Consider the following 15,594-nt stretch of genomic DNA (forward strand, 5'->3'; position numbering starts at 1 on the left):
GAGACTGAATGCATCCATTGCCCATACTCCTAGATCTGGGACAAGGGAAACATAAAATGGAAATCTGTTGTTAAGTCTGGTTGCAAAAAGATCCACTAGGGGTCTTCCCCACAGCAGAGTGGTGAAGAGTCCATTCTGTGAGGATGGCTCTGCCAGATCTGGAAAGACTGTCCACCAAAACATTCTTCTTGCCTATAATATGCCAAACTCTGAGTGTTATGTTCTCTGAGGTGGCTCCATGCAAGAGGTACAAAGACTTCCACACAAAGAGAAGGGGCACGTGTGCCTGTTGATGTTGGAGATAAGCTACAATGGTCGTGCTATGGGACGAGACCATGACACATCGTCCCCTTACGCTGTCAATGCACCCTTACAATGCTAGGTATACAGCCTTCATTTCTAGGTTGTTGATGTGGAGGGTTGATTCATACAGGGTCCAAAGTCCCTGTAAAATTATTCCCTTTGGTTCCAAGTGAGTACCCCATCTGGAATCTGACACAATGGCAAACAGATAGGATTGGGGTTCAGGTGCATGCATGGAGACTCCAATCATGAATCGGTCCAGATTCATCCACCACTGCAATGATGAAAGAGCAGTGTTGATAAAGAATCTCAGAGGTTTCCACCTTGCAATAAGGAGGAAATGAAGAGGTCACAAATGAAGACATCATAAGAGAACCAAGTCAGCAGCGATGCTCGAGGTTCCCACACAGGACATGTACAGTCAAGCAAACACATAAGATTTTGCTTGTAGCTTCATCAACTGGAATAGATTCAATCTATCCAATCCAGTGGAACTCCAAGTTTGATTTATGAGGAAATTCATCCCCATGTAAATGAAGTCTTGTGATGGAGTAAGTTCTGATTTCTCAAGGTTGGACAAAAGGCCCAACTGAATTACCTCATACCAACAGAGGTACAGGTCCTGATGACAGGATTGGAGTTGACCACCATTGATCAGCAAGTCAATGGAATAGTGGAGAACTGGTATTCCCAGTAACTGGAGGTATCTTGCCACTGTTTCCATAACTCTAGGAAAAATTATGTGTGCTGAAGAAATTCCAAATGGTAGGACCCAGAAATGAAAACTTCCTGGTCTATACAAAACTGGAGATAGTTGTGGTGAGGAAATATGGGGATGTGTAGATAGTCATTCTGAAGGTTTCTGATGGAGACTGCCAAATCAGACAGTCGAATTGTATTCCTGATTGATGAGGTGGCTCCATCTTGAAAGGTTCTTCCAGATGAAATCAGTTTAAACAGGAATGGCAGATTATAATGTGAAACTTTCTCTACTTTTCTTGGTGACCAGGAGGATTTGGGAACAGGAGGCAGGTGACTGATCATTCAGGACTCTCTTGACTGTCACCTTCTGTAAAAGGATGTGCACATCCTCCCTCGGTTTCACCAAACTGGATTGGTAATGAAAGATGGGGGTTCTGGACAGGGAGGTAGTTCCCAAAACTAGAGTCAGTACCCCTTGTTTACTATTGAAAGGACCCAACCATCGTCCATGATGCATGACCAGCAGCCTAGGCAAGCTCTGATGTGAATATCTAGGACAGGCATGTGTGGCAGGAGAGGCCTCAAGTCCCTATGCTGTCATCCACCCTCTCCTTTGGGAAAAGAAGGGGGCTGTGAAAGCTGTAAGTGTATCCGACCCCTGCAGGTGTACATGAAGTAACCCACACTCCCTGAAGAAACTAAGACCTGAGGGAAAGGCTACCACATAAATATTTGGAAAAAACAAATGGATAATGTACAACCATTAGATATGAATTATTTTTGAGTTCAGGCTGCAAATGTGGCTAAAAACAGTGCTACAGGCCAATTTTCTCTGGTGAATTTGGCACACGTCTGATCACATCCATGTCCTTGAAAAAGATGGATTATCTGTGCTTGTTTTTGTTTTGCACATAGGTAACATGCCAAGAACAAGGTGAATTGCGTGAGGAATTACATCATACTGAAATTCTTTGGGAGAATGCATGCCATCAAACAGATGGTGCATTTTTTTTCACCATGAAATAAAAAGTTAAAATAAGCTATGGGTAAGCTATTGCTGCTATGAAAATAATGACACACCTCTCATAAATGGTTACCAAGGGCAAAATAAAAATGTTTTGTGAATTGCTACCCAGCAGTTTATGACATGTGGTAATAGACAGACAGACAGACTGATAAAAGGTATCACAATATCCCTATTACTTTAAAAACAAATAACATAGGGGATATTCATAAAATTGACCCAAATAATAACAAAACTACAGTAATACAGATAAATTAATTTTTAGTTATTTGCAATTTTGTTACAGTGATGAAGAAAATTCAATTTTACCTGTCCTATAGATACGTGTAGTTTTCCAGTTTGCACCACCAAAACCTGCACCTTGTTGCCACAGCCACAAAACATATACACACCATCATTTGATATCTGAAAGAGGAAACAATGTATATAATAAATGTATTATAACACACATCTGAATGCCAAAAAAAAATATACACACCATCATTTGATATCTGAAAGAGGAAACAATGTATATAATAAATGTATTATAACACACATCTGAATGCCAAAAAAAAATATACACACCATCATTTGATATTTGAAAGAGGAAACATGTATATAATAAATGTATTATAACACACCTGAATGCCACAAAATATACACACCACCATTTGATATGTGAAAGAGGTAAATGTATATAATAAATGTATTATAACACACATTTGAATGACACAAAACATATACACACTGTCAATTGATATTTGAAAGGAAAAATGTATATAATAAATGTATTATAAACACACCTGAATGTATTGCAAATACAAAGATAAATCATTCTTTCATTGTGTAAAAAGCATGAGACACAACCCTCTAAAACAACAATGACATTGTGAACAAGCAAATTCTTTGAATATTTGTCCTCTGCTGTAGGGGTACATATGACTTTATTTAATAGTAATAATATTTAATTTTCTGTCCCAATTTTTTGGAAAAATAAAAAGAATTCTACATTTCAAGGCTGCTTGTGTTAATTTGTCATTCAAAAAGCAAACCAAACTGTTTTAAAGACCTTTTGTTCATATGTGTAGTTTTAAACCAAAAAATAAAAATGTTGAATATGTTCTGGTATACTGGAAATATAAAGGATATAATATATGTTGAATTCAGCAACTTCCAACTGAAAACTACATAAGAGTGCAAGCTTGTCAATAGTACCCTCCTGAAGTAATCCTGCACTGATGTCTCAAAACTTTGTTATTTTGGTATCATATTCACCTCAGAGCAGGAAATGTACTATGTGAAGAATTTAAGTGCAACTGCTTGCGACGTCTTTATTTTTATTCCCATCGGAATTCCACATTAAACATACATAGAAACAAATAAGTCCAGATTGCTTCAAACCATCTTATCAACAATTTATTTTCCAAGAGGGGACTTGTAAAAGAATGACAGGCAATCTTCAAAACTGTAATTTATTATTTAAAAATTGTGAATATCTTATCACAAAAATAAAGTCTTAGCTAAAATAAAGATGAGTACATAGCTAATTATATTACAAGTCTCTTACATCAATATCCAAGAGTGATATTCATGACCCTCAAAATCAATCCAATGCTGAGTTCATATTAATGAACTCTGAGAGTCAACTGGTTCTTGTTGTTGCAGGTTTAATGACATCTTTCAGCACATGATAGGCTATACATAGCAACAAGTATAACTTAAGCTGGTGGAGGGAAAACCCTGGTAAAAGCCACAGACCCACAGGAACCTACTGGCAAGGTTTCGCATATACCCGAGCCTGAGAACCAAACCCATGTGGACAGATGTGAGATGGTAGTGATCAGTAAAGGCTTTACATCACTCACCCACTTGGGGGCCCCTGAGGGACAACTAGAATATTACCTCATTTGGTAAGGCAATTAAATGATTTGCAGTAGAATATGGTTCATTATACACAAAGTGATATTAGATCAGTTGGTAAGGCAGTTACATGATTTGCAGGAGAATGGTTCAATACACACAATGGGATATAGCTCATTTAGTAAGGCAATCACATCATTTGCAAAAATAATTATACACTAAAAAAGCATTTTCAAAAGTAAATTTAACTCTTTATTTCTAATGCAAACTTATAACAGCTTTAATCTTGCAATATAACTTCAACCACATTTAAGCTGACTTCCAAGTTTATTGTTTTGACTTCTAAAAGCATGTCTATATCCTTTCTTGTAAATTAAAACTAATTATACAGTGCCTGGATGGCATAAAAATGATAAAAGTATATAACCAATTTAATTAATTTATGGATATGCCCAAAAATGAGAAATACAAGATGCTGAAAAATATGTACAATATTCTTTTATCTTTTTTCAACATGCTGTTTCTATGAAAATCATTTTTTAAAGACATAACGAAGATATGTAATATACATAGAAAAATAAGAATATTTAGAGGAGCAGAAAACAGCAGTTACTTAATGTTGTCCTTGGAACAGTGACCTTGACCTTAAAGATACAATCCTGACCTTATTTGATGAAATGCCCATCAAACTGAGAAAAATATATGTACTAATCTTCATCCCCACACCTCTCATAAAACTGACACAACCCCTAAAAAAAATTGACCTGTGCCCATCAGCTTGAAGAAAAGATCAAGTTTCATTAATATATCTTAAGCAATTAGTTAACAATAAATAAAAATTAACAGCAACTCAAACATATTACCTTGATCTTGATGACAATCAATGTGGAATGTGACACACACTCTAGTGATGATTTGTCAGTATACCAAGTTTCATTCACTTTTTTAAAATGGCTCCAAGGTAACAGAATGTACTAGAAAGCTTTCTAAATGACCTTGAAATACTATCCCAATGTGGTATGCAACATACCTTTACTGATGATATACAAGCAAACCAAGTTTTAGATATAACAATGTTGATTCATTTCACTCACTTCATAGCTGTGACCTTGACTTTGAAGGACCCTAATGTAGTATGCATATCATAGGCTTCATTCATTTATCTTCAGCACATAGATAGAATAGGCCCTCCTGCATGTCAGAAAAGGCGACTAATGGAGGCAACTTTTTTTGCCCGCAGATGTGTCCCAGGGGCCTGCAGATGTATCCCAGGGTGACATTCCAGTTGATAAGGTATTCAACTTTATAAAAGTGTTGTTCATATTTTTAAAAAATCTGACTTAGTATTTAATGGATTTTGTCCCCTTTTATGTGCCTTGTCAAGGGGCAGAGTACATTCATTTCAGAATATATTTCTACCACTTTCAGGCACATGTACCTGAAATCCATAAAAGCAACAATACTTGACTGACTGAAGTGACACATTAACACACAGTGCAGCACTTAATTAATTTCATGCTGGTGTTGGCAGTGCATTTTCTGATGAAATTTTAAGTTGTCAAAAAGTGTCAATCACAGACTGGAGCATAATTAAATTATTACATGCACATTTCTGTATAAACCAATAAGGTTTATTTGTTGGCATGCATATTTGTGAGACCATTTGATGTGAATCTACACTGCAAAGGGAGATTTTATAAAAATTTATATAACATTATTCTCAAAATGATGGGATGAGCAAAATCTGCATTTGAAGAAATTGGCTATAACCAGACATGATTTTAGTCTTCCATAAAAAAAGCTGAAAAAATGTTAAAGGGGGTTTGGGGGTCCTCCCCCAATGGGGTCTTGAGGGGCAGGGCCCCCAAATCTGGGATCCAAAGGCCCCTGACTAAAAATGCATGTTGCACTCATTAAAAAAATGCTCCTGGTGCAACTTATGATCAGAAAATAAACCAAAATAATCATTTGAAAAACTAATAAACTTACCAAAATATAGCATACTTCTCTCTTTTCATAATAAGTCTGTAAAATAAACTCCCAAGTACATCAACTATATACAAATAATCCCATACATTCACTTGTCTTTTTCTCAACTGGACACAACCTGTTGATATGCCAGTCAAGCTCTTTTTGAGGCTTTTGCAATGATTTCTTTAGCCTTCCTTTTTGTCACCACTGACTTTTTTGGCTCAATGTGCAATGGTTTTTGACTCAGTACAAGATGAGACATCTGAAGGGAAGATTTTCAAGCTGATCTGTACAGTCACACCATATTAAAGTTTGGATTATAATAAAGTCCTATATAAGTCTGTGAGGGGGCAAATTTCTGTTGATCTATGAAGAACACATAAGTTTGAGACCAGAGAACAATTAATTAGATTTATGGAGAAAGGCGCTTCTTAAATCTCTATACTGCAAGAATTTCTAAATGTCTGGTCGGGGACGGTAGTGAGGCTAATTACACTTTTGTTTATATAGCAGCCAGACGGAGTATTAGGGACACAGTTAAACGCCTAGTTATAAAAGGCGGAAAATACATTTAATCCTGATTGGTTACGCTAAATAAAAGGCGTGTTTCCCACACTAAATTTCCTAGTTTTAAATATCACCACATCAAAAAAATCTAATCAGTCTAAACTTTGCTGCAAGAGTAAACGAATGTGGACTCCAACGTATCATCAGATGTACCTACACACTGACGCAATCAATTAGCTGTGTATCTACATGCTTACATATCCACCTACTCACACAAAGAAAGTGGACCGAAGGGAGGCGAAGCTGTAGGAAGGTTAGATAGAAGAAACAAAAAGGAAGGAAAGAAATGGCGAAAGGACCAAGAACACTACGGTGAAAATGGAGGGAACCAGAGCTAAGCAGGTTATGCAACTGTACAAGGCAACGACTTCAATTGTTCACTCGATTGTATGATGACTATTTCTATCAGTAAAACAGATCGGCTGTTTTTATAAATATATTTGTGTTTTGAAATTCGAGGAAAGATTTATTCCAAGGAAGTGTATCTACCTAACGTATTGTATTATCTCCAGTGTTTATGTAATTGATAAAAATTTTATTCTTTTCGTACGGGCGCTTGAGTTATTCTGTTCTATATAACTGCTCAGATCTCGATTTATTCCACTTATAAGTTTACTCTATCCAGCCAATAACACCGAGGGCGATCATCTCATAGATAATGAGAACCGAATAAAGTGGACACTTTGGAAGAAGGTACAATCTGCCAATCAACCCACACCCCTTGCAAGTAAAGGGTATACCTTTACAAGGTCTTTCTGGTCTGCTCCCCAATCTGTATTGACCCTGATGCATAAAATTATTTAAGTTTTTTATGTTTGTCCCTGAGGTATCTGATATACACATGGAGAGTCAGTTTATGGTCAAAAACAAGCCTTAAAACCAGGACGAGATAAACGAGGACAAGATAAACTGTCATGATGAAGTTACACATCATCATAAATTCTATGTAATTAACAGAAATGCATACAGTTTTACATTTAGAAGATGTGAACAGTCTTCTTAGACAATTTCTAGACTCTTGTTAGGAAGCACTGTTGAAGCTAACAAAGCTGAAGACGCTGTGAATGTCCTTTTTAGCTAGGGACCAAGGTAGTAAATGTCCAATTAAAGTATTAAGATTGGATAATATATGTGAAAAAAAGACCACATGTTGCATATTATCCATTCAATGAATGTTTCATGGAAAATGGAATGCCTGTAATATATCCATTTTTCTGTGAAATAAAAAAAAAATTAACTTAAGAAATTAGAAACCTGCTGTACCTGAATGTTCCCTCCCGTATAAAAAGCTTCAAATTTGTTCAAAATGGCAAAGCTGAAAAGACAAATATAACATTATATTAATTTTCACATTTTACCTAGGATTGGGGTCACATTTTGGTTTTCTTCTGGATTAAGGTTCTGTTCACAACATGCAGTTACAAATTGTATGGTCACAAACTTAACAGAAAAGAAGCAAAACCAATAAGTTTTGTAAAACTTTACAAACAATTTAATTATCAAAGTGGTAGCTAAAAAGTTTGAGGGGAACTTATAGTATAATGAAGTGAATCCAAATTAGTCCTTAGAATGGTCTATGAAAGTCCTAAATGAGTGAAAAGTCCCTTATAATTTTTAATACCTGAAATGTACTGGCACTCTGAGAACTATGACGTTGTCCAGAATGCCTTCAAATAATTTATAACAGAAAAGAAAAACATGATGGCATTTAAACAAAATGTGTTCCTGTAAGTAAAAATGTTAAATTCAGGCTGTAAACTATTTTGAATAATTAACTGACAATGTGGGTATGCAAAGCAGTTATCTTTTAAATGTTCTGTTTTGGAAATTTTTGTTTTTGTTTTTGGGAACGTCAAAGGTTAATGGCATTTATTAAAATTCTTTTCTCCTGAAGTGCATTCTGGGACAATAAAAGATATCACATTACAGGTGAAAATCTTTAGTTTAATTTTTTTTCATTCTCACCACTACCTAAAAGAAAAGAAAAGCAAACATGTAAAAGTATGTTACATATCAAGATTCATTTAATTACAAGAGGAAATATACCAAAAATAATAAGCAAAACTGCTATTTTGCCTTCTGACAGACCAGACTTAATCTTTGACTGAAATAAGCAAAACCTTACATGAAAATGAGTTAACCATAAATATACAGTAAAGGTAAGTTTTTATTGTAAATATGCATAAATTATAACTACAAAAAAGCCACCAGTATATATCAGTGAGAACAGCTCCATAAGGAACTTTATTATGCTCTACACCATTATAAACAATTTTATTTATGTGGTTTCTATCATGTGCTTATTAGCCAACTATCTGTTATGGCAGCAAGTTCATTAATTCTATCATATTAGTTGGTAAGGAAATTTACAAGTACTTGCAGATCGGAGAAAAGAGAATTTGTTAAATTATGTTGTTTTCACAACAGCTTTGTTTCAGCTCACATTTATAAGTGACTGATTGTCCACACATTCTTCTGTCCATATGGATCAATACAGACAAGTGAACAATGATTCGGACATGAATATCCATGAAAAATGTTTTAATACTATATGTGGGAGTTCATGACAGTGTCAAAACAAAGGAATGCCAAAACTGGAGATGGGATGATACAATAGACTGTATGCAAAATCTTTTTATTTGCAGTTTCCAATTCTTGCAAATCTTTGGTGACCAAACTTCAAAGTCAGTGAAGCATATAAACATTAGAATCTGCTGAGTTGATATTAGTTGTAGTTGTTTACTGGAGCAATAAAATTAAGAGTCCAAATTGCCAAACTTTGTGTCTCTATCCAAAATGGCAGCTTATTATGCTTCAAGTAGTTAGAGGTAAATTGCAGTTGTTTATAGGTGGAATAAGCTAGAGATCTTGGTCTGTAATAAATTAATATGTATGGGGTTACTAGAAACACTTTGTACGATCAAAAAAAAAAAAGAAAAAAAAAAAGCTTAAATACATACATTTTGTATCCTAATACCAATGATTTGCATGTGTCTGAATAATGATAAGAAGGCAAATTAAATTTTTATTTATGTGATTTTTAGAGGAATTATTTACATTTTTCTATTTATCGCTCCAATGGTATAATGATGTCACTCTTTCATACCTGATCGGACAGCTTTTAGCTCATTTGGTATGTCTGTGACATCTTTTTTAAAACATATAAGTATATGATATTTCCACAGAAACTATGTAAATATACATTCTGGATTCTCACAATCATAATCTTGCTTATATTTTAAGTTCTGACAGATTCATAATTTAGCATTCCTTGTCCAATTGAGTAAAATCTAGTAGAACCTAGTGATATCATTACATGGATTGCACCCGAAATTGGTAGAAAAAAGTAATCTGGATCAAAATCAATTAAATCATAGTTTGGTTTGATTATTATTATTATTAAAGCAATTATAAATTATAATATCAGGTTGTACACCAATATATACACCTACGAGATGTAAATATTTGTATATTTCGGATTCTGAGCATAATTCGGTGTTTCTAGTGACCAGAATGTATGCAATGTTGCCAAGAAAGGCAAACATGTTAGAAAAAAAAAGAAAAAAAACAGATGTTAATAAGATGAAGCTGCTCCACTGACAGACACTGCATTGAATTAGTAACCCATCGGTGAAGGAGGTAGAGGTACCATTGTTAGTACTAAACCGCTATGTAGATTGTTTTCAAACTGCTTGTGAAAGTAGTCCTACAGTGTAAGACATAGCACATGTTATTTTTGTTTTAGTGCTATGTCTTACTACTTGTATAGTGTGTTCTGATATCAGCTGACATCAGAACTAGTTGTCAAATTTTCAGGAATATCTCACATACCTGGCAGCCCATATTGGCTCTTTTCTGCAAATTAAAGGTATAATGTTTTAGTCTAGCTTTACAGACTCTAATGTCTTTATTCTACAAAATTCATATTCCAACACAAGCAATTAGAGATGTTTTGAAGTTCCGTTGGTCTACATTTCAGTTAGCTTGAATGCAATGGAAGCCAGGAATACCGAAATCGGTTACAAGGATGATAAGAATCTTGAACATAACAAAGTTATCTAAACTTTTTCTTCAATATTAATATATTTTTTTTTGTTTCATTAAAGAAGTATAATTCAACTTAACCTGATTTTGCCATTCCTGGCTTCCATCGCATTCCAGCCAATTGAAATGTAGTCCAACAAAACTTGAAAACAGGTCCATTTCTTTTGTGAGAATTTGAATTTATTAGTGAAAAGACATCTGAATAAGTAAAGTCCGACTAAAACATTATGACTTTACTTTGTAGAAAAGCTTTGTTATTTTAGTTGCCAGTTGTTAGAGATATTCCTGAAAATTTGACTTTCGTTACGATGTCAGTCGACATAAAAACAAGCTACACAGTACTGTTAGTTAGGCAGTAAGACCCAGAAGCCCCAAACATAAATATCAGCGTCGAGGTCTTTCATGTAGGACTATCCTACAATGTAAGACGCCTTCCCTAATATTTGTGCTTGTGGCGAAAGCTGCTAAACAAATGAGTAAATTCTTGATTGAATCCATCTAATCATAAATACCGATAATTATTTTTTCTTATTTTATTCTTCTTCTTAAATTTCAAGTTTATTATTATGTCCAGAATGGACAAAATGTCTGACTCCAAGCAAAGGTACTTGACGCGAGCTTGATGTTGAGAAATAAAAAACAACAATAATCTGAAGGAACAAAATGATACAGAGTGACAAAAATACCTTAGATTACCCCCATGACCTGTTCTGACATAGGATCCTGTCTATCATAAAATATAAGAGAGAAGGTAAGTAACTTCCATATACTGTGTTCCACCCATGACCCTCGATTTCCTTCTGCTATTTCCGTCTTTAAAGGCACACGTCCATACTTGTCTGTGTTGTATGACACTGAAGTTACGGGCTCAGAAATGTGTGATTTTCGGAAATTTTGTCTTTTTGGACAAGTGCGTGCACATGTGAAAACCGGTGAAAAGAGCTACATGTACCATGTTTGCAACTCTACGGTGCATCCCTTCTTGAATTACAGAATAGTGGTAGATGCAAAAGTAAGTTTTTACTTACCAATAACTCCATTCAACTTTAGGAATCATGTTCCATGCAAGAATTAGACTTCTTCACTGCACATATATCGTATACAAGCGACTCTATTTTCAAAATAGGTTGAACTATGCGGAACACACGTCAACGCTGAAATATGATTGACTCAAAAGGTTATACATATTATCACATGTGCTCGGTCTTGTCTCTGCAGTAAACATTCTCGAAAATCGCACGTTTCGTAGCCCGTAACTTCAGTTTGGTACAAGGCAGAAAAGTCAATGAAGGCTTGATGAATAGAAAAATATCTCTGGAGTAAAACAAGCCATACAGTATGGACGTGTGCCTTTAAAGACGGAAACAGCAGAAGGAAATCAAGGGTCATGGGTGGAACAAAGTATTTGTAAGTTACGTACCTTCTCTCTTATATATTATTGATAGAGAAGATCCTATGTCAGAACGGGTCATGGGGGGAAATCTAAGGTATTTTTGTCACTCTGTTTATTTTTTTCCTTCAGATTATTGGGTGTTTTTTTTTTCTTCTTCTCCTTAACATCAAGCTCGCGTCGAGCACCTGTGACTCCAAGGAGAGGGCATTTCAGTCGAAAAATGATGACCCTACTTATATCACATTAACAATTACGGTGAATTAAAAGACGATTCCTAGAAAGCTATTAGTTTCAACTAAAATCCTACTTAATTACTTTGATTTCAATTGAGCCATTGTCGTACTCTGCACATGAATTTCACTATTTCCCAAAGTCGTATCACAACTCCATTAAGTTCTAACTCGAAGGAAGTTGACATAAAAATGAAACATGTGCTTCCGGTTGCCATTTACATTATCGCAGATTAACGCATCGATACGGAAAAGCCCACTAAAGAGCTAAAACACAGAAATTATTTGCTTTTTTATATATATTCTTTAAATGCCTGTTCACTTTATTATATTTTTCTTTTGACGATTGAAATTTGCATTTTAAAGATTAATAAGTGAATGGGCTTAGATGCTTATATCATGTTATAGATTATTAAAATATTATGAAACAATCACACATTCCAAAGTCAAAGTTTAGACATCTGAGGTTTTCATACTTAGTATACCAACATGTTATTCTCTGCCACAATCAATAATAAAATACATTAATAAGCATTGTTTAGAGAAATTTATGCAGAAAGAGTACATGTTAACTTCAGTTTACGTTTTTCTGAAAATTGTAGAGATAACGGGGAAACACAGTGTCAAGCAATCGTTGTAGGCTGACATAAGAGGGAAGTGTATTTTTTTTACAATATTTGTCATATAACGTTTTATAAAATTGCATTAATTGGGGGGGGGGGGGTACTAGGGTCATATGGGAATTAACATTAGCCTGCAGATTTACATTGTAAGCCTCTTGTAGGTCAGTGGATAGTTAACCTTATGCACCTCTTACAATCTAATACACCCCCCTGCTATCCAGCAGCCACTTTTATTGTACAATCCAACACCTACACCTACTATCCAACAATAAGGGTTGGAGTCTTTGTGTAGCGATCAGTACCATACATACAGCATCCACAGGCCATGTGTAGGGATCCATACTTAGTTAGCATCTATCCATCACTCCACATTATACCATCTAAACTCCGTGTACAGTGATCAGTTCTTAGTCATATACTTTCTCCTTCATCCCACACTGTGCATTGGCCAATACCCCACACAATAACATCCACATGCCATGTGTAGTAACCAGTATCCCACACTACCATCCACATGCCATTTTCGAGTGTACTGACCAATATCCGACATATACTATGAAATATGCTGTATGCAGTAACCAGTGCTTAGTCCTCTACTATCCTTCACCCGATTTATACCATCTACTGGCAATTTGTAGACCAATCCACCACACTATACCATTCCCATGACGTGTGGTGACCAACACAGTGATTTACTATTCAACACCAAACATTAAAGCATCAACACTCTGTGTGCAGTAATCTGGCTCTTGTTTCGCTAAACATATTACATAATTTTTGTTTTGACTCAAATTTTGAGATTTTCCTCAGCATTGAGATTTTTCTCAAATCCGGTTTCACAAAGAACAAATGAGAAAAATCTAAACTCAAATTTGAGAGCTGTCCTCAAATATCTGTGGTTAGGTCTATGATACCACATGTGGAGACATTAAATATTGCGCTTGAACGACGTTATCATCAGCTTCATCAAAGGAATTGTTTAGAAAGGAGGATTCGTAGGGACTGCTTCCTAGTGTCGATATGCATATGTCCGAGACTTATTGGTGGTGTCATTTACTTTGCATATATTATTCTGTTATAAATATATATAATCAAGGGAAACCAACTAATTTATAACACTAAAGTAGGACTAAATTTCTGAAACCGTCTCAGACATTAGCTTTGAAACAAAAACAAACCCATAATTTTGTTTTTAAAAAATGGAGACCAATATTAACACTAAAATTCCTAAACTTTACAGACTTTAGGAAGGACTGAAAAACCGGAAATGTTATATTAAAATGGCTCTGACTTAAAGTAATACTAATTTTTTTCAACATATAATGGTCTCTAGCAAAAATTTAAAGAAATAAGAAAAAATGTAAATTATAGTTGGTATTAATTAAAAGTAATGCTCAAAATTCTGAATCTGTAGAGGATGTTATGAAATCACTACCTTCATATGTCAAAGACACTTTTGATTTCATTACCAAACTGAAATCTTTACCAAAACTAGCTGAAAATTCATTCCTAGTTACACTTGATGTGGTTTCACTTTACACGATTGTAATTTTATACATGTGTAACTGGCCAATCAAAATCCTCAATGCATGAGTCATAGTTCCACTGGTACTATCTACAGGCGTCTGCCTCTTTAATACCACTCCATGTTAAGACCTCACAGTAGTCGTTTGTACATATTAAAATTATTGATAGTTAGAACACGGTGTCTTATTTTATGTTTTGACGCAATAACACATCATGGTGTCAGAAGTGGGATCATAATTATAATTGGAATAGCACATTAACCGTAAATGGATATTTTGAAACAATAACTTTACATTCCACAGAAGATTTTGCACGAAATTAAAACCTAAAAAACATTGACAATTCTGCATACGAACTTAATACCTTCGAAATGGATATTTCCGGCATGCCAACCCCTACCATGGACTGGGACAATTCCAACCTTACCACATCATGCGCTAAATTCCAACAACACTGTGAATTAATATTTAACGGACCGATGAGTAGAAGAAGTGATGCGATCAAAGCCAACTACATTCTATTTTGGGAAGGAGACAAAGGTATAGATATATTTTAAACACATGGACTCTGATGAAGATAAAAAGAACCCATAAACGCTCTTTACAAAATTCAAACATCATGTGCAGCCAAAATTAAATCCGGTCTTTGCCAGATTCAAGTTTAACAATGAAATTCAAGGCTCCAGGACAATAGATCAATATGTGACTTCACTGAAACTCTCGGCCAATGACTGTTTCTTCAAAGATGAAGATGACATGATTCGTGATAGAATTGTTTTCGGGGTATCCTCATGAAGGATACGAGAAAAGCTTGTAAGTGAAGGTGAAAAGTTGACCTTGGAAAAGGCTATTAACATCAGTGAACATCACCTTGTACGCAGAATTTGAAAATACTTGGAAATCTAGTTCTAAAGAAGTGATCGTAGATTCTTAAAAGTAAAAGTAAAAGATAGAACACAAACACATAGAGATAAACAAAGAAGCTGATTTTTTTAAATGCAGAACAACAAGAGTCACAAAAATCAAGCGAGAAAGACGACAAAAAATACAGCAGTGATGTCAAGGACAAGAAGAACATTTAGTTCATGTGTTTTGCTAGTGACTTGTCTGAATAAACTGCAGGCCAAATCATGAACACTGTTTTGGATATCAAATAAATCTTCCAAGTAAGAAAAAACATGACAAATATCAGAAGATGAGATGGAAGAGTTTCTGGAAGAAGTATGGAGTCTGAGCTCAGAATAAAAGATTTTGAAAACGTAGTATAAAAAAGACCTACATAACCATTCCTTACCTCTGCTGACGTCTTTGGAGGTGAAATACATCAAAACTGTCCACAACAGAGTATACAGATTGTCCGTTCATTAACTAC

The 15,594-nt window shown here is 35.0% G+C and overlaps 1 protein-coding gene across 2 annotated transcripts in view; it reads right to left on the reverse strand.

Moving 5' to 3' along the window:
• LOC149806211 (transducin beta-like protein 3) overlaps positions 1 to 12,271 on the reverse strand; it is a 79,584-nt gene extending 67,313 nt beyond the window's left edge. For both annotated transcript variants that reach the window (XM_089951153.1, XM_089951152.1), the window contains exons 1-3: positions 12,159 to 12,271; positions 7,670 to 7,721; positions 2,339 to 2,434 (exon numbers count right to left, since the gene is read on the reverse strand). In XM_089951153.1, coding sequence (XP_089807279.1) covers positions 2,339 to 2,434; positions 7,670 to 7,721; positions 12,159 to 12,178 — 168 coding nt within the window. In that variant the 5' untranslated portion in view covers positions 12,179 to 12,271. The remainder of the gene's footprint in view (positions 1 to 2,338; positions 2,435 to 7,669; positions 7,722 to 12,158) is intronic.
• Between the last annotated feature and the right edge of the window lie 3,323 nt (positions 12,272 to 15,594).

This window comes from Sinohyriopsis cumingii, chromosome 2 (genome assembly GCF_028554795.1).
Source record: "Sinohyriopsis cumingii isolate HCF-2022 chromosome 2, ASM2855479v2, whole genome shotgun sequence".
Lineage (NCBI taxonomy): Eukaryota > Metazoa > Mollusca > Bivalvia > Unionida > Unionidae > Sinohyriopsis > Sinohyriopsis cumingii.